This window comes from Oncorhynchus masou, chromosome 18, assembly GCF_036934945.1.
Source record: "Oncorhynchus masou masou isolate Uvic2021 chromosome 18, UVic_Omas_1.1, whole genome shotgun sequence".
NCBI classification, from domain to species: Eukaryota; Metazoa; Chordata; class Actinopteri; order Salmoniformes; family Salmonidae; genus Oncorhynchus; species Oncorhynchus masou.
Window position 1 is genome coordinate 25430928 of NC_088229.1, and position 18446 is coordinate 25449373.

An 18446-nucleotide genomic window follows, 5' to 3' on the forward strand; every position below is an offset into this window, starting at 1 on the left:
ACCAATACATGACATATACACTGACTGCACAAACCATTTGGAACACTGGCACTTTCCATGATATAGAGAGACCAGGTGAATCCAGGTGAAAGCTATGATCCCTTTTTGATGTCCCTTGTTAAATCCACTTCCATCAGTGTAGATGAAGACGAGGAGACAGGTTAAATAAGGATTTTTAAGCCTTGAGACACGGATTGTGAATGTGTGCCATTCAGAGGGTGAATGGGTAAGACAAAATATTTAAGTGCGGGATATGGTAGTAGGTGCCAGGCGCACCGGTTTGAGTGTCAGGAACAGGAATGGTGCTGCATTTTTCACACTCAACAGTTTCCCGTGTGTGTCAAGAATGGTCCACCACCCAAAGGACACCCAGGCAACTTGACACAACTGTGAGAAGCATTGGACTCAACATTGGAGTCAACATGGGCCAGCATCCCTTTGGAAAACTTTTGACACCTTGTAGAGTCCATGCCCGACAAATTTAGGCTGTTCTGAGGGCAAAAGGGAGTGAAACTCAAATTAGGAAGCTGTTCCTAATGTTTTGTACACTCAGTGAAATAAAAGAACACATTAAAACTCAGTGACATTTCAATAATGTATATCTTGAACCAGGGATTGAGATTCAATTCTGAAAGGCACTTGCCGATCAAGCAAATCAGGATAATTTTTTTGCTTGCCTTATTTTAATGATAATTTACCCAAAAATGTAAATTAGTTATGTACACACAAAAGTGCCATATATTGCCATATACAATGAGGTCCAGAATTATTGGCAACCTTGATAAAGATGAACAGAAAAGACTGTATAAAATAATACAAATACTGAGCTACAAGGCATTTTGTTTAACAAGTAATATTTCTCTCTCAAAGAGGGGTAAAAAATGAATGCCACCTATTTTCAATACCTTTCAATAACTCACCTTGAGAGAATAACTGCACTGAGCCTTTTTCTAAAAATGTATACATTTAGAGAACACATTTGGAAGGATCTTACACCATTCCTCAATGCAGAATCTTTCCAGATCCTTGATATCCTTTGTCTGCTCTTATGGACTGCCCTCTTCAATTCAAACCGCAGGTCTTCAATGGGGTTCAAGTCCAGAGACTGAGATGACCATTGCAAAATGTTGACTTTGGGACAAAAAAACATGTTTTTGTGGATTTTGATGTGTGCTTGAGGTTATCGTATTGTTGGAAAATACACTTGCGGCCAAGTTTCAGACTCCTGGCAGTGGCTACCAGAATTTTGGATAAAATGTCCTGGTACAGGGTAAAGTTCATGATGTTTGTTGACCTTAAGGGCCCCATGAACAGTGGAAGCAAATTAAGCTTCCGCTGGTCCTGGATCTTCCACCAAAACAATAACCCAAGCCGAAAATTATCTGCCGCAACTCCTATTACTAGCCTGTTTAACCTCTCTTTCGTATCATCTGAGATCCCTAAAGATTGGAAAGCTGCCGCGGTCATCCCCCTCTTCAAAGGGGGAGACACTCTAGACCCAAACTGTTACAGACCCATATATATCCTGCCCTGCCTTTCTAAAGTCTTCAAATGCCAAGTTAACAAACCGTTTTGAATCCCACCGTACCTTCTCCGCTACGCAATCTGGTTTCCGAGCTGCTCATGGGTGCACCTCAGCAACGCGCAAGGTCCGAAACGACACCATAACCGCCATCGATAAAAAGACAGTATTGTGCAGCTGTCTTCATCGACCTGGCCAATCAGAAAGATCAGTATTGGAATTCTTTGTATTTTGTTTGTAAAAATATATGCAGGTTCAACTTGCCCGACAGTCATAAATTGTCTGTCTTTCACTTATTAAACAACGGAATGGAACTAGGAATATCTGTTTTACGCTAATGGAACTCTTTGCAGTTTGTTTTCACCTGATTTTTATCATCATCATCATCATCATCATCATCATCATCATCAACTACCCCATATAGCAATGTTTTTATTCTTCAAAAAACAAATTTGATACAAAAGACATGCTTGATAAACCACTCGGATTGGTACAAGTAATTATTTTCACCACTGAATTTGTGGGAAAAAAAGCTCATTTTGTAATGTTGTTACAAAACTAAGTGCTGAACAATGTGAAATTGACTGCAGAGTTAAATTCCCTTAAGCACTTTTAACACAGTGGCTGAATTCTCAAGTAAAGTAAGTAGCCTGACAGCCCCAAATAGTAGTAATTCACAATTTACTGTTAGGAAATTCAAATCTAACACTTTCATTCAAAAACCTCAATTATAGACACAGAATAACACCTGAATTGCATCCATCCAACACTTTTATGTTGTTGTTGTAAGGCACTGCATAAGACCTGCAGAAAAGGAGCTGTGATAAGGTTCATGATAATGACAAACTGTGATATAATGTATGACTGACAATCAACCAAATGTAAAGCCTGGTAAAACAATATATTCAAACTGTAGACCAATATGGACAGGTTTTAAAAGAGATAATATTTTCTTATTGGTAATTATATTACCAAACAGATCTAATCAATGTTAAAGGAAATGTTTGCCCATTTTGAATGTAAGTGTTTTTGTGCATCTCAAGATTGAAAAGACAATAGCTTAGATAGACATGAAAACATGAAAGGACCCCAGGAATCGATAGAACATCGCTCAGAGATGCACAAAAACAATATAACATTCAAAATGGGTGAATCTTTCCTTTAAGGTACTGGTTCTCAGTCCTGGTCCTGGGGACCAGGATTTGATGATTTGAATCAGATGTGTAGTGCGAGGGCAAAAACTAAAATGTGCACCCCTTGGGTTCCCAGGACCAGGAATGAGAACCACTGCTTTAAGGCATGACATCCCAACCCCCATCCCAAACTTCATCTATAAAAGGTCTCTTAACCTACATAGGCTATATCCTGCCATTACCATTGGCCAACATACTGTAAGACTTCTTAAAATGCATCTGAAACCCAACTCTTAGCGGAAAAGTCTGACTCTTCCTTACACCTGAGACTATGGCAAAAATGCCTACCTAACAAATTCAGTATTAGCTTCCAAGCTGATAAGTCCATAGCCCACAAGTACACCTTCTCAAGCCACTTAGGGGAAGAAGAAAAAAAACATTCTTGGTACAAAAACATTATCTGTATAGAAATAAATTAAATAGCCATCTAAAGCTAACCTCTTGCTAGACGACTTAAGTGCCATTACTGTCTGTGCTGTACAATTCTGTATTTTAGCCACGTGGGAATACTTTTCTGAGGGGAAAAGGGTGTGTATTGGGTGTTTCCATAGAGATACATCCTCATTCTTGTTTTGTGGGTGTTTCTCTCCACCCCAACTCTAGTGGGGTGAAGTCTCCAAAGTCAGAGTCAAACAGTTCAGTGATGCCCTCATGCTCCTCTAGGCCAAAGTGGTAGCTGTGGGTTTGTGGAGGGGACAGGTTGATGAACCCATCCAGTGGGTTACCAAGGCCCTCCCCACTGAGGAAGTCAGAGGATGACAAGGGTGAAAGGTCAAATTCTGGCAGCACTCCCAAGTTAGTGAACGGGTAACATTCCAGGACTGCTCCTGTAAAAAAATAAAAAAATAAATAAAATGGAAATGCAGTTTTAGTGACCACGGCCAATAGCCATTGAGGAATGTTAAAGAGCGACTGAATGCATCGATTCTGTATGGGTTTCACCGTTGCTCATTAAGAAAAACAATATTTCAGTCTTTGGGAGTGTGGTTCGATGTGGCAGTTACTGATGTTTGTCCCCCATGAGACACAATAGGAACAAAGCCAGTATCACTTCCTCAAAATAGTCCGAATGAATCAACAGTGCATTTGGAAAGTATTCAGACGCCTTGACTTTTTCCACATTTTGTTACAGCCCTATTCTATAGTTGCTTCAATAGTCGTCGTCCCCTCAAATCTACAGAAAATACCCCATAATGACAAAACAAAATGTATTCAAAATAAAACTGAAAAATCACATTTACATAAGTATTCAGACACTTTACTCAGTTCTTTGTTGAAGCACCTTTGGCAGCGATTACAGCCTCAAGTCTTCTTGGGTAGGACGCTACACGCTTGGCCCACCTGTATTTGGGTAGTTTCTCCCATTCTTCTCTGCAGATCATCTCAAGCTCTGTCAGGTTGGATGGGGAGCATCGCTGCACACTTATTTTCAGGTCTCTCCAAAGATGTTAGATCGGGTTCAAGTACAGGCTCTGGCTAGACCATTCAAGGACATTGAGACTTGCCCCGAAGCCACTCCTGCGTCATCTTGGCTGTGTGTTTAGGGTTGTGGACCTGTTGGAAGGTGAACCTTTGCCCCAGTCTAAGGTCCTGAGCACTCTGGAATAGGTTGTCATCAAGGATCTCTCTGTACTTTGCTCCGTTCATCTTTCCCTCGGTCCCAACTAGTCTCCCAGCACCTGCCGCTGAAAACCATCACCACAGCATGATGCTGCCACCATCATGCTTCACCGTAGGGATCGTGCCAGGTTTCCTCCAAACGTGACGCTTGGCATTCAGACCAAATAGTTTAATCTTGGTTTCATCAGACCAGAGAGTCTTGTTTCTCATGGCCAGAGTCCTTTAGGTGCCTTTTGGCAAACTCCAAGCAGGCCATCATGTTCCTTTTACTGAGGAGTGGCTTCCGTCTGGCCACTCTACCAGAAAGGCCTGATTGGTGGAGTGCTACAGAGATGGTTGTGCTACACAAAGGTTGTCCCATCTCCACAGAGGAATTCTGGAGCTCAGAGTGACCATTGGGTTCTTGGTCACATCACTGATCAAGGCCGTTTTCCCCCGATTGCTCAGTTTGGCTGGGCGGACAGCTCTAGGAAGAGTCATTTAATAATGATGGAGGCCACTGTTCTTGGAAAACTTCAATGCTGCAGATGTTTTTTTGGTACCCTTCCCCAGAATTGTGAGTCGACACAATCCTGTCTCTGAGCTCTACGAACAATTCCTTTGACCTCATGGCTTGGTTTTTGCTCTGACATGCACTGTTAACTGTGTGATCATAGACCGGTGTGTGCCTTTCTAAGTCATGTTCAATCAATTGAATTTACCACAGGTGAACTCCAATCAAGTTATAGAAACATCTCATGGACGATCAAAAAACCAGGATGCAACTGAGCTCAATTTCAAGTCTCATAGCAAAGGGTCTGAATGCTTATGTAAATAAGGTATAAAAAATGCAAAACTGAAATACATTTGCAAAAATGTCTAAAAACCTGTTTTTGCTTTGTCATTTTGGGGCATTGATGAGGGAAAAAATAATAATATTCAATTTTAGGAATGGTAACGGGAAACAGGCTGTAAGGTCCTGGTAACGGGAAACAGGCTGTAAGGTCCTGGTAACGGGAAACAGGCTGTAAGGTCCTGGTAACGGGAATAAGGCTGTAAGGTCCTGGTAACGGGAATAAGGCTGTAAGGTCCTGGTAACGGGAATAAGGCTGTAAGGTCCTGGTAACGGGAATAAGGCTGTAAGGTCCTGGTAACGGGAAACAGGCTGTAAGGTCCTGGTAACGGGAAACAGGCTGTAAGGTCCTGGTAACGGGAAACAGGCTGTAAGGTCCTGGTAACGGGAAATAGGCTGTAAGGTCCTGGTAACGGGAATAAGGCTGTAAGGTCCTGGTAACGGGAATAAGGCTGTAAGGTCCTGGTAACGGGAATAAGGCTGTAAGGTCCTGGTAACGGGAATAAGGCTGTAAGGTCCTGGTAACGGGAATAAGGCTGTAAGGTCCTGGTAACGGGAAATAGGCTGTAAGGTCCTGGTAACGGGAAATAGGCTGTAAGGTCCTGGTAACGGGAATAAGGCTGTAAGGTCCTGGTAACGGGAATAAGGCTGTAAGGTACTGGTAACGGGAATAAGGCTGTAAGGTCCTGGTAACGGGAATAAGGCTGTAACGTAACAAAATGCACTGTAAGACAACTCAAGAAATCTGTAATTAACTGACATTATTGCATAGGTTTTGGTCGGGCAATTTAAATCTACCTAAGGTGTTTGGTGCAGTATTTCTCAAGTAAAAAAATGTGACGTGTTGTCTTATGTAAACAAAGTACAATACGCTACGCTGCTGGGTAGTCTGTGTCTCACCTTGTGTTTCTGACCAATATTGATTCCCATAAGCTGTTTTCTATCAGATAGGTTGTTTATTGCCTTGAGTTGTGCTTTAATGGATTTCTTGAAAGAAATCCCTGGCATTCTTGACCTATCAGGGTGACAGTGTGACACTAGTGAGAGCAGCTTACCCCCTTCACGAAACAATGGCAGTGGAGAGGAGTTCTGTTGGGACGCAGCTGTTGACGATGTCATTTCCTGTGTGGAACTGCACTGTGGTTGTTCTGCAGGCTGGGGCATTATCTGGTATGTGGTTTTAGAAGGGCTGATGCCTGTCACTGGGCTGCAGACACCAGAAATGTCCTCTGGACACAGGAAGACATCAATGGGACCCAGGGTGCTCTTCAGGGAGACCTGATAGCCCTACCAGAAGACAACAAAGGAATCATTTATTGAAACAGAGAGGATACAATTCAATAGTTGTGGTTGGTATGTAAACCACATTAGCTGGAATACAGTATTTGGTCCAGAAGAGAGTCTTGAGCAAGAGTCCATTGGTCTTTTATCCTCCCACATACCTCACTGGGCTCTGACACTTGCATCTGGGTCTCTGGAGGGGCTCTGATGACCATCACCAGCTGGTCAGGAGAGTCAAAAGACTTCCGTAGATCCTGGCACATCAAATAACCCAGCGTGCAATTATGTTAAAGAAAAAATACTGACCTATAATGCATATTCAAATACATACAGTAGATAGATAAAGCACAGAAACACAAACAGAAAGAGAGACAAGACACAAAAGGATATTTCTTGTTCTGGGTATCCTCAGTGAGGAGTCTGAGCTGGAGGTTACACTTGGTAATAAGCTCATCCAGTTTCTCCTCAGCCTGTGCCAAATCAGAGACCTCTTTCTGTAGGTCCTGGTAACGGGAAACAGATGCTCCATCAATGCGGTTCCCCCTGTGACAAACAGAATGTTAGGAGAATATTTTTTTGGTGTTTTTTTATAGCTAATACACATATCCTGTGGAATCACTGATGACGGTGTATTGTATGTATTGAATAATACCTGTAGAGGCACACACAATAAGGATTATAAGCCAGAAAGGCCAGAACACACTTTTGATATTGTCATACTGTACAGTACGAGAATCCAGACTTACAGCCATTGTATGTTGTTCTTTGATTTCTTGGAGATGAGCTGGATACCCTCCAAGACATTGGTGATGTCATAGATGCGTCTCTTCTGCACTTCCAGGACCTGTGAGGCCCAGTTGAGGTCCACCACCCCGTCAGGAGACTGGGCTAGCAGGTCTAAGAAGCGCTTGGTGGTCAGGTTCAAAGACGTGTCATAGCGAGACTTCTCTGACGAAGGCTTTGGAACTGAGAGCGGGACACAATAATGAAAATACTTTTATTTATTGTCTTTTGCCAAAATTATAATAGTTTCAACTGAATTCAAATGAATAGTTCTATTTGAATTGTGAACCGGGGGTCTGTACCTCTGGGTGGTGCTGGTGTGGACGTTGGGGCCCTCCCAAGAGAAGGTGGGCGAGAGGTGCTGACATACTGGTGATCACTGTCCAAGTCCAGCTTCCTCTTCACCTGAAACAAGTTATGGGGGGGGGACAAAGGTAAAAAGTTAGTGTGGATGCTACAGATCATTCTTTCTCACACAGGCACACTTTCTGTAGTCATTGTACAGGGATAACTTTACATCATATTCCCGCCCTAGCCAACACCCATATGAAAATGGTCAACTAGCTACCTACCGGAGGTCGTCCCAGAGTTGGCCGTCGCTGGTCCTGGACCACATCCGCAGGGCCTTGGGGGGTAGCGAACAGGAGGATCTCTCCAGTGTTGCTGGGTACAGCTGAGTTTAAGCCCACATTGCTGGGGGTAGAAATTATGACTATCTGGTGGTTCTCTGATAGGTCAATACTCCCAGCATTCAAAAGAGACTCAAAGTCTGCCAAAAGATCCTCCGACGTCTGACCTGATACTAGTGCCTCTGACATGGCACACACAGCCGGAGTGCTCTAGTCCCCTAAATTGTCTTTTGTGGCAGAATTCAAGTCTAAAGGCTTGATATGCTACTTTCAGCACCTTCTGACACAACTCATCTCTAATTTGGGAGAATAATAGTGCAAACGTATTAGAAGAGTTGGTTTACAAATACTGATGTTAAGCATGTCTACTATTAGCATTAGCTTACTGACAGTCAAGCTTCAACAACTAAAACTCACAAAATCAAAAATGCATGGTAATGCTTCCTCACAATTAGCCAGCTATAAAATAACCTTAGAGACAGTTGTTGCGCTTTGACAGCTACAAACTGTAGTTACAGTCCGTAGCTATACAAGATAAAACGTTATATTGAATAATTTATCTATAGTTTACAAAAGTGAAATAAACATGCATCAATGTTAGCTAGCGTGCTAACTCACTGCTAGCTTTTCTATGCAATCTCTTGTTTTCATCTTTACAATGAGAGTGCGGTGAGGCCTGGCCACATCTATCAACTACTTTCCCTTTGTTAATTGCTAATTCGCTACCTAACGTTGGTTGACATCAAAATCACGTTCATTTGGTACAGTTTGTAAACACAACTCATCATTTGCTTACTGTGTTGCTAGCAAGCAGAGTTCCTTGAAAACTTAGCTACTCTAGTTAGCTACCTAGCTGGTATTGTTAGCCAAGAAAAGTGGTTGTGTTCGCTTCGGGGTTAGGATGGGACAGAAGACACAAGCCAATTCAGTTTCAGACTAAATGTACCAGCAACATATTAGCTACAAACAAATCAGGAACCTAAATAGTTTGTATTCTTCCTAACGCAATATTGCACTAACCTGAACTTTTAGTTTAGCTACCTTGGACGAATAACTGGATTTATTACGCATCCTTTCAAATGACAATTAGGGCACCTTAGAATGCTAGCTAGCTTGCTGCAGTAACGTTACCAGCCAACTCAGTTCTTCACCATCTCGTTTGGTCAGCATACCGAGGAACCAATCCGACAAAACCGAAATAATGGCAAATAATTCCCCCACAAAAAAAAATCTACATATCCTATAAACAAATGATATGGATCATCTTGTTGATCACCTTGACTGAAGTACATCCATAAAAGTTGTCATCTGAGCGCCAAACCGATTGTGTTATTGTTGTTATTGTTCCAGCTGATCAGAACAAGTGTTGAGGTTTACGCGCCAAATATTTTTGCCGCGAAACTTGCACGTGCATGAAAATCACGATTTCAATTGGTTGGGCGAAAGCGTCCCTCTGACGTCAGAATTTCCGAGACTTGTCATTGGCTCCCATGAAATGCCACTCTCTGTGATGCCACGCTTTTCATTGTTATGAATGGGAAAACATGTTTTTGGCTAATAAATAAACTGTGAGAAAGTGTACCTTTGAATATGTCATAAGTGATTTGATTAGCTTATTCTTTGGTAACTATTTTGTGAAGCAAATCGAGAGGGGAGATGAATGAGTTAACGTCTGACTTGGGATCAGCCTTTCCTACCCGAATCCAAAACCAAAAATATGACAAAAACTGTTGTAACTGGCCCTGGACCAGCTGTTGGGCAGAGAGAATCCGCCTACATAACGTTATCGGCTACGCAGTCATATTCATCGAAAGCCTACACACAGAAGAACTACAAGATGGCGCAGGCTATATTTGAAGTCCTGGAAGGTATCGACACATTGATCATATACCACGCTTTTAATTTAACAACATATGAATGTGTTGTAAGACAACTTTTTCTAGAAAAAGTGAGGTTATTTTGGGTTATCTGGGAGGTGTAATTATGGTAATGCATTTGGTAAAGCACAATTTGTATTATAATAATCGATGCCAGAGAACTAGCTAGTTATCATTTCGTTGAGTAAATTTGGATAATTTTGCATTTGTTCTTTAAATTTGCTTATGGTAATGTATAGCTATTTCTTTTGTTTGGGGATTTTTTGAGAAGAGGGAGTATGTCGCATTGAAACAACAGCCACTTGCGCTAGCTTCAACCCACTGAGAGGCTGCTTGTTGTCAAAATAGCAGTAGCGCACCAATCCTATTTTATTTTGTTCCTGTCGTATTATGGTATATCATCACCATGATCTGCACCGTTCTGACCTCCAGATCTATTATTCTCTTCTAGGGATGGACAACCAGACAGTCCTGGCTGTCCAGTCTCTGTTGGATGGCCAGGGAGGTGTCCCTGACCCAAACAACCAGAACATCTCAGGCTCATCTGCCATTCAGGCAATGGGTGTGTACTTCCCTTTTATCCACTTAATTGTTGTCTCTCTGCAATTTCTATTGTGTTGATTGGAGAACTAGGTACTACAGTAACTCAAAACAAGGATCCATTCTGTTTCTACACTGATTGCAGTTTAAATATGGAAGGGTGGATACAGTGCCTTCAGAAAGTATTCATACTCTTGATTCCACATTTTGTTGTGTTAAAGCTTGAATTCAAAGTATATGTTTTGTCTCACTCATCTACACACAATACCCCATAATGACAAAGTGAAAATGAAAATGAAATACAGAAATCTCATTTTACATAAGTATTCAGAGTCAATACATGTTAGAATCACATTTGGCAGTGTTTACAGGTAAGTCTTTAAGAGCTTTGCACACCTGGATTGTACAATATTTGCACATTATTCTTTAAAAAATTCTTCAAGCTCTGCCAATTTGGATGCTAGACATCCATTTTCAATTCTTGCCATAGACTTTCAAGACGATTTTTAAGTCAAAACTGTAACTAGGCTCCTCTGGAACATTTCGTATCATCTCCAGTTTATAATTAACCTTGTATTTTAGGTTATTGTCTACCAATGTCTGTTGGAAAGTAAATTGAACCAGCTATTCCTCTAGGGTTTTGCCTGTACTTAGCTCTTCTGTTTCTTTTTAGCATAAAAAAACTCCCTAGTTCTTGCCGATAACAAACATACCTATTACATGGTGCAACCACCACCATGACAATATGGAGATTGGTACTTGTTGTGTTGAATTTGCCCCAAACATAATGCTTTGTATTCAGGACAAAGTTAGTTTCTTGGCCAAGTTTTTTCCAGTTTTACTTTAGTGCCCTATTGCAAACAGGATGTATGTTTTGGAATATTTTTTTATTCTGTATGTAACAGTACAGCTTCCGTCCCTCTCCTCGCCCCTATCTGGTCTCGAACCAGGGACCCTCTGCACACATCAACAACAGCCACCCTCGAAGCATCATTACCCATCGCTCCACAAAAGCCACGGCCCTTGCAGAGCAAGGGGAACAACTACTTCAAGGTCTGAGCGAGTGACGTCACCGATTGAAACGCTATTAGCGCGCACCACCGCTAACTAGCTAGTCATTTCGCATCGGTTACTTGTACACACTTCCATATTTTCACTCTGTCATTTAGGTTAGTGTTGTGGAGTAACTACAATGTTGTTGATCCATCCTCAATTTTCTTCTATCACAGCCATTAAACTCGAACTGTTTTATAGTCACCATTGGCCTCTTGGTGAAATCCCTGAGCGGGTTCCTTTCTCTCCAGCAACTGAGTTAGGAAGGACACCTGTATCTTTGTAGTGACTGGGTGTATTGATACACCATCCAAAATGTAATTAATAACTTTACCATGCTCAAAGAGATATTAAATGTCGGGTTTATATATATATATATATATCTTTTTTTACACATCTACCAATAGGTGTGTTTCTTTGTGAGGCTTTGGCAAACAACCCTGGTCTTTGTGGTTGAATCTGTGTTTGAAATTCACTGCTTGACTGGGGGACCTTACAGATCGTTTATATGTGTGGGGTACAGAGATGAGGTAGTCATTCAAAAATCATGTTAAACAATATTATTGCACACAGTGAGTCCGTGCAACTTATGTGACTTGTTCATCATATTTTTACTCCGGGACATAATTCCACTTTGACATTATGGGGTATAGTGTGCAGGCTAGTGTCTTAACATCTACATTTAATCAATTTTAAATTCAGGCTGTAATGCATCAAAATATGGAGAAAGTCAAGGGGTGTGGATACTTTCTGAAGGTACTGTATATTCCCAATTGTCCTCTACAGATGATGAAGATGTCTTTCTTTGTGGGAAGTGCAAGAAACAGTTCAACTCATTGCCTGCCTTTATGACCCACAAGCGAGAGCAGTGCCAGTCCAATGCCCCTTCCCTGTCTACAGTATCACTGGCATCTAGTAATGCCTACACCCCTGTGCCCTCCATTAGCTCTGTGCCACAGACCCCCAACAGACAGGTGGGTACAGCACTACTGGCTTATGACATATGTTTTTGTTGTTGATCACTTAGTCTTTTCCCACACCATGAGTCTGGCAAGATAAACCAGTTACCTATCTCCTGTACTTACTCCCAGCCCATACAGTATCATAGTATGCACCAGAACAATAATTCACCTGCAATGTAAATGCAATAATGCAGCCTTCCTTTTTTCTTTGTTTTGCTATCCACATCAGGTATCCACATACATCACAGTGCCTCCATCTCCTCTTACTCACACACTGGTCCAAGGCAATGTTTTAGTGAGCGATGATGTTCTGATGTCTGCCATCTCCGCCTTCACATCCATTGACCAACCCATGGCAGCAATGCAGCCACCTATTCAGGTAAGTTGTTTTCATTCAATTAAGTATAGGGTTGCACAATTCCAGTAACTTTCCCTGGTTTTCCAGAAATCCTGTTTTGGAGGATTCTGGATTTCCTTGCTTATTGCGTAACTTGGATGGGAAGCTTTCTGGAATTGTTAATGGAACTTTGCATCCCGAATTAAGATATTCTTCTCAATAAGTATATTCCTTTTATCCTTTATTCACTGCGTATGGTGTTTACCTTTCCTTCTCAGAGTAACCTGAGTATGCACACAGGTGCATCCTACCTCCAGCACCATCAGCAGTCCTCCCACTCTCTCCCACCCGGACAGTCTCAGCCTCTGTCCTCTCAGGTGCCACCCAGTATCAGCAACTCAGTGGTCCAGGTCTACAGCACAATGCCTCAAATGTCTGGGAGTGGTAGTGCAGAGATTCACACCTTGGGCTTGCAGCTGTTCCAATCTGTACAGGTGAGCTTGAGGAATGAGAATGAGGAGGATGACAGACTTGTACTCTGCAGTCTTTGGGCAACTTCCTAAAGAGTTTGGCTCAGTAGGTCACTAACACTATACATTTTTTCTGCCCACAGGTCCCGAGTCAGTGTGTGGAGAGCCAGTCATTCAACACTCCTCCAATATACAGCCCTGGGAAGCAAGGCACCAAGACCAAAACATGCAGCATCACTGCAAACCTAACTGGGCTTGAGGAGTTTGAAAAAGTGATCATTCCTAAACGACCCAAAAATGGAAAGAAAGGCCAGGATGGAGCAGTGGGTATGATTTTGAAAACAAATGTCAATATACAGTACATATTGGTCTGACTCTAACAAATATATTTTTACATTGTTTTCTCATCATTGGCAAAATAAAATAATGTTGTCCATTGTTCATATCCATTGGCTCTTCAGCAGAACAAATTAAAGGAAAGTCACAGAAGCTGAAGTGCAATTTCTGTGACAAAGTCTTCTCCAAAAACTTTGATCTCCAGCAACATATCAGAAGGTGAGCTTAACAAACCAAATGTACCATTCAGCCCAAACAGAAAAGCAATATCCATATGCGTTGAATGCGTTGACATCTTCGATGTTTCGACAGTCATACAGGGGAGAAGCCTTTCCAGTGCATCGTATGCGGTCGGGCCTTTGCCCAGAAGTCTAATGTGAAGAAGCACATGCAGACACACAAAGTGTGGCCCTCGGGCGTGGCCAGTACAGTGTCCAGACTGCCCATCACAGTTAAGGTGGTCCCACTGTGTGCAGAGGAGGTCATGGAGGAACAGCAGCATGAGGAGGAGGAGGAGCAGCCAGGTAATCATCTCACTGTGGAATCTTTTTCTCTATAGGCCATTTTGTTGATGACAGTGGTAATAATATCCAAAATCAATTATGTCATAATGAATGTATTATTAAGGGCCCAAATATGTTTTATAAATGTAGATTTTGTGTTCCGAAGCCCCAGGTAAGCATGAGGAGAGAGACTGTGACTCCCAGACTGATGTAGACAGCCTGGGTGATGGTGACGGCAAGCACAATGGCCAGCAGGCTCAGACCAAGCAGATAATCCTGATCGACAGCTCTTACCAGTGCCAGTTCTGTGCTGGCAAGTTCAGCACCTACTTCCAGCTCAAATCTCACATGACCCAGCACAAAGGAGAGCAGGTGAGTCCACATGGCCAGAGGGAAGGATCTACCCAGAACAATAATGAAGCACAAGCATTATTAAGCACAGGGGGCAATCTGTGTTCATATTATTTGGGAAAACTTTTTTGTTCTCCTTTGAACAGGTATTCAAATAGAAATGTTATTCTGTCAGATGTCTTCCTTGAGCTCTGTCCTCACCACTCATCCTTCTAATGTTCCTTCCTGCTGTATTTCAGGTATATAAGTGTGTGGTGAAGACCTGTTCCCAGACGTTCCAGAAGCTGGATCTGTTCCTGGAGCACACCCGGATGCACCAGGAGCAGCTCACCTACCGTTGCCACCTGTGTAGTAAGGTGTTCCCCTCGCTGTTTGAGCTGGGGGTGCACCAGTACTCCCACTGCTTCTGTCCCCAGCAGAACCCACGCAAGGAGACCACTTTCTATAGGTTAGCGTCATGAACTCCAGTCTCCTAATTAGGTCATACTAATGCTTACAAAGTTCAGTCAGTTGCTTTCTTTTCAGTGTGATCACAGCTTCTCTCTGTGTTTTTATATGGCCCCATGGTTACGGGTTTCACCAGTATTTCTGTCACACTCAGGTGCATGAAATGCCAAAGCCGGTACTCCACGCAAGAGGCCTTGGAGCAGCATTTGTTAACCGCCTCCCATAACTTCCCCTGCCCACATTGCCAAAAGGTATGCTCTAGAAAAAATGGATGTCACTCGCTGCTATGTTAGAATTAAGTCACTCTAAATAATGCATTTATTTTTAACAGGTTTTTCCTTGTGAGAGGTATTTCCGGCGGCACCTGCCCACACATGGTATTGGAGGAAGGTTCAAATGTCAGATATGTACAAAGTTCTTCAAAACAGAGCACTACCTCAAACTGCACACTCGTATCCACTCAGGTGAGGCATGCAGACACATCACCCTATGGTGCAAATAACTTTCATTCGATTCTCTCTGCTGTGCTTATGGCAACACTGTCATTTCATTGCAGGAGAAAAGCCATACCAATGTTCTGTTTGTGAGGCCATGTTCAACAGGAAGGACAAGGTGAAGAGGCACATGCTCATTCATGAGCCCTTTAAGAAATACAAATGTCCATTTAGGTAAGTGAGGTGTCTATTTTTCTAACAGAACATATGTGAGCCTATTTGGAAACCTGAGCCACAAAAGATTCCAATAAAAACCTGGGGATACGTCAATGTAACAGAAAGTTGTGTTTTTATTGGTGTATTCAAAGCATTGTTTTGTGCTTTCAGGACACATGTTGGCTGCATTAAAGAGTTTAACAGACCAGACAAGCTGAAGGCACACATACTGTCTCATTCTGGTGAGTATTTCCTGTCTATTGTAGTAAATGATTAATATACCAGTCACAACTGTAAACATAATTTACCTTGTTGCAGCTCTTGACGGCCATTTAAAGTGATGATTCAAAACCCTTTAGAGCCATACTTTTGTTTCTGTTGTCTCAAGGTATCAAGCCCTATAAATGTGGGTACTGCCAGAAAGCTTTCAGCAGAAGAGCCCACATGCTTGAGCACCAACGCTCCCACACAAACAACTATCGTTTCCGATGTGCCACCTGCAAAAAGGGCTTCACCCGACAGAAGTATTACAGAGATCACAAGTGCCCCATGGCAGGGGCTGCGGTGGAGAAGGACAGGGCGGAGAAAAGAGTGACGAGGCAGGGACACGGAAAAGAGGGGTCAAAGGGGAATGAGGAGTCAGATATGGAACAGAGCAGGGGAGAGGTGGATGAAAAGGAGGGCGACGATGAAGAGGAGAGGCTCGAGGACCCTCAGGCAGTCAGTTGTCCCAGTTGAGGATCTGTCGGCTGGAGGAGAGGCAGAGCTAGAGGAACACTTTGGAGACTGCTGAGTGAGACTGGCTGATTACAGCAGAGCACCCATGTTCATAGAGACAGTGGATTGAGGCCTGAGTTTGCTAAACAGACTGGTACCTAGGCTAACATTCCACACCTTGTCTCCTTGTCAAATGCCAAAGTTTTGCATGGCAGGAGTAGAATGATAGCTAAACAGACTGGTGTCAAGATAAGGCCTGAGTTATTCAAGCAGAATCTTGAAAGATTGTCCTGAGACTACCTTTGCATATGGAAGGGATTTGAATCTCACTATATCCCTCCAATTATATTGAAGGGGGTTTATTTGTTTTACATTAAAACATTAGCACTTTGTCTTTAATTGATGATTGTTATTCAGAACAGTGATTTAGTGTCTTCAGAAAGTATACACACCCCTTGACTTTTTCCATATTGTGTTATAGCTTGAGTTTAAAATGGTCAAAATGGAGAATTTTTTTTGACTGGCCTACACACAATACCATGTTGTCAAAGTGGAATATTTTTAATTAAAATATTTAAATGAAAAGCTAAAATGTCTTTAGTCAAGTATTCAACCCCTTTGTATGGCAAGCCTAAATAAGTTCAGGAGTAAAAATGTGCTCAAGTCAAGTTCCATAGACTCACTCTGTGCAATAAGTGTTTAACATGAGGTTGTCATACAAAAAAATCTCTTTACCCCACACATAGATAATTGTAAGGTCGAGCAGTGAATTTCAATCACAGATTGAACCACAAAGACCAGGGAGGTTTGCCAATGCTGAGCAAAGAATGGCACCTATTGGTAGATGGGTAAAAAAATGACATTCAATATCCCTTTGAGCACGGAGAACTTAATTACACTTTGGATGGAGTATCAATCCACCCAGTCACTACAGTGATACAGGCGTCCTTCCTAACTCTGCCGGAGAAGATGGAAACTGCTCAGGGATTTCACCAAGAGGCCAATGGTGACTTAAAATGGAGTTTAATGGCTGTGATAAAACTGGGAATGGATCAACGTTGTTACTCCACAATACTAACCTAATTGATAGTGAAAAGGAAGCCTGTACAGAATACAAATATTACAAAACATGAATGCTTCCTGCAACAAGGCACTAAAGTAATACTGCATAAAAATTGTCTGAATAATTCATTGAATATAAAGTGGTATGTTTGGGGTAAATCAAATAAAACAGTATCACTCAGCTGCATGTTGTGTTTGCTTGTAATAGTTAAGGACTGGTGAGTTTCAGGATTAAAAAGACAATGGAGCTTAGCACTGGCAAAATCCAAGGAAAACTGGGTTCAGTCTGCTTTCCAAGACACTGGAAGATGAATTCACCTTTCAGCAGGATAACCTAACACACAAGGCCAAATCTACACTTGAGTTTCTTAGCCACTCAACATTCACTGTCTTCTTGGTGAGTTACAATTGACTTAAATCAACTTGAAAATATAATGGCAAGACCTGGAAATGTTTGTATAGCAATGATCAATAACCAATTTGACACAGCTTGAAGTATGTTGAAAAGAATAATGGGCAAACGCTGCACAATCATGTTAAAAGCTCTTAATGACTTACCCAGAAAGACTCCACTGTAATCACTGCTAAAGGTGCTTCTACAAAGTAATGACTCAGTGGTCTGAATACTTAGGTCATTTTGATTTTTTTGTATTTAATTTTTTTTAAATCTATAAAAACATGTTTTTACTTTGTCATGGGGTATTGTATGTAGATGCGTAAGAAAAACATTTGACCCATTTTGAATTCAGGCTGTAACACAACATGTGGTAAAGTCAAGGGGTATAAATACTTTCTGAAGGCACTGCATCTCATCCATGGGCAGATGTCTTTTTTCACCTGCCGCATGTACAGTAAAACTATCGTGCAGATTTCTGACTTCCTTTGGAGGCACCAATTCTATTTTTGTATGTAACATTCTATGAATGAATCTTGAGGCATGCACTCTATAATACACTGCATTTAGCTAAAATGAAACTATTAAAAATGGATAGCCATGATTTGAAGCCTTTCAGATTGTTTAGATTTCTTCACTGACGTCACTACCACAGTAACACCACAAAAGGAAAAACACTAAACCCATAGAATTAAATTGATATTTTTTTATATATATTTTTTTTACACAAATTCATAATGTACATAAATCAAAACAGGGAAAAATAAAATCTTTCAAAATGGCGTTTCACAACACACCCCTTATTACTAAACACTTTATTTTACAAAATGAAATTAATTTGTTATTAACACAATTTACAACATGGTTTCATATACAGGGAGAGCAGT

The 18446-nt window shown here is 41.7% G+C and overlaps 2 protein-coding genes across 6 annotated transcripts; one reads left to right on the forward strand and one right to left on the reverse strand.

Annotated features, from left to right (window-relative positions):
- Positions 1-1938: 1938 nt before the first annotated feature.
- LOC135504296 (transcription factor E2F1-like) lies at positions 1939-9226 on the reverse strand. 3 transcript variants are annotated; one of them, XM_064922718.1, is made up of 8 exons: positions 9137-9218; positions 7804-7924; positions 7534-7636; positions 7195-7414; positions 6839-6991; positions 6610-6724; positions 6223-6454; positions 1939-3542 (listed from the first exon to the last, which is right to left on the reverse strand). In XM_064922718.1, the coding sequence occupies exons 1-8, from the start codon at positions 9166-9168 to the stop codon at positions 3277-3279; spliced, it is 1242 nt and encodes a 413-aa protein (XP_064778790.1). In that variant the 5' UTR covers positions 9169-9218; the 3' UTR covers positions 1939-3276. The 3 variants fall into 3 exon arrangements, with proteins under 3 accessions (XP_064778790.1, XP_064778791.1, XP_064778789.1); XM_064922719.1 differs by having other exon boundaries at positions 1939-2326; positions 7804-9226; XM_064922717.1 differs by having other exon boundaries at positions 7804-9226.
- A 455-nt stretch (positions 9227-9681) lies between these two features.
- Positions 9682-18174, forward strand: LOC135504299 (zinc finger protein 341-like). 3 transcript variants are annotated; one of them, XM_064922720.1, is made up of 15 exons: positions 9682-9728; positions 10189-10299; positions 12117-12304; positions 12522-12671; positions 12908-13123; positions 13243-13426; positions 13561-13654; positions 13748-13959; positions 14105-14310; positions 14529-14737; positions 14891-14987; positions 15068-15200; positions 15293-15404; positions 15558-15628; positions 15775-18174. In XM_064922720.1, the coding sequence occupies exons 1-15, from the start codon at positions 9698-9700 to the stop codon at positions 16122-16124; spliced, it is 2364 nt and encodes a 787-aa protein (XP_064778792.1). In that variant the 5' UTR covers positions 9682-9697; the 3' UTR covers positions 16125-18174. The 3 variants fall into 3 exon arrangements, with proteins under 3 accessions (XP_064778792.1, XP_064778793.1, XP_064778794.1); XM_064922721.1 differs by having other exon boundaries at positions 13564-13654; XM_064922722.1 differs by having other exon boundaries at positions 12191-12304.
- Positions 18175-18446: the final 272 nt, after the last annotated feature.

Bases quoted from the DNA above. Each gene is read 5' to 3' on its own strand.
- LOC135504299 (XM_064922720.1), top strand. From the start codon at position 9,698: ATGGCGCAGGCTATATTTGAAGTCCTGGAAG. The intron at 10,300-12,116 runs GTGTGTACTTCC...TGTCCTCTACAG, and splicing joins ATCTGCCATTCAGGCAATGG to ATGATGAAGATGTCTTTCTT. The intron at 13,427-13,560 runs GTATGATTTTGA...TTGGCTCTTCAG, and splicing joins AGGCCAGGATGGAGCAGTGG to CAGAACAAATTAAAGGAAAG.
- LOC135504296 (XM_064922717.1), bottom strand. From the start codon at position 8,049: ATGTCAGAGGCACTAGTATCAGGTCAGACGTCGGAGGATCTTTTGGCA. The intron at 6,992-7,194 runs GTAAGTCTGGAT...TGTTTGTCACAG, and splicing joins AAGAACAACATACAATGGCT to GGGGAACCGCATTGATGGAG. The intron at 3,543-6,222 runs GTAAGCTGCTCT...ATTTTTTTACAG, and splicing joins GCCATTGTTTCGTGAAGGGG to GAGCAGTCCTGGAATGTTAC.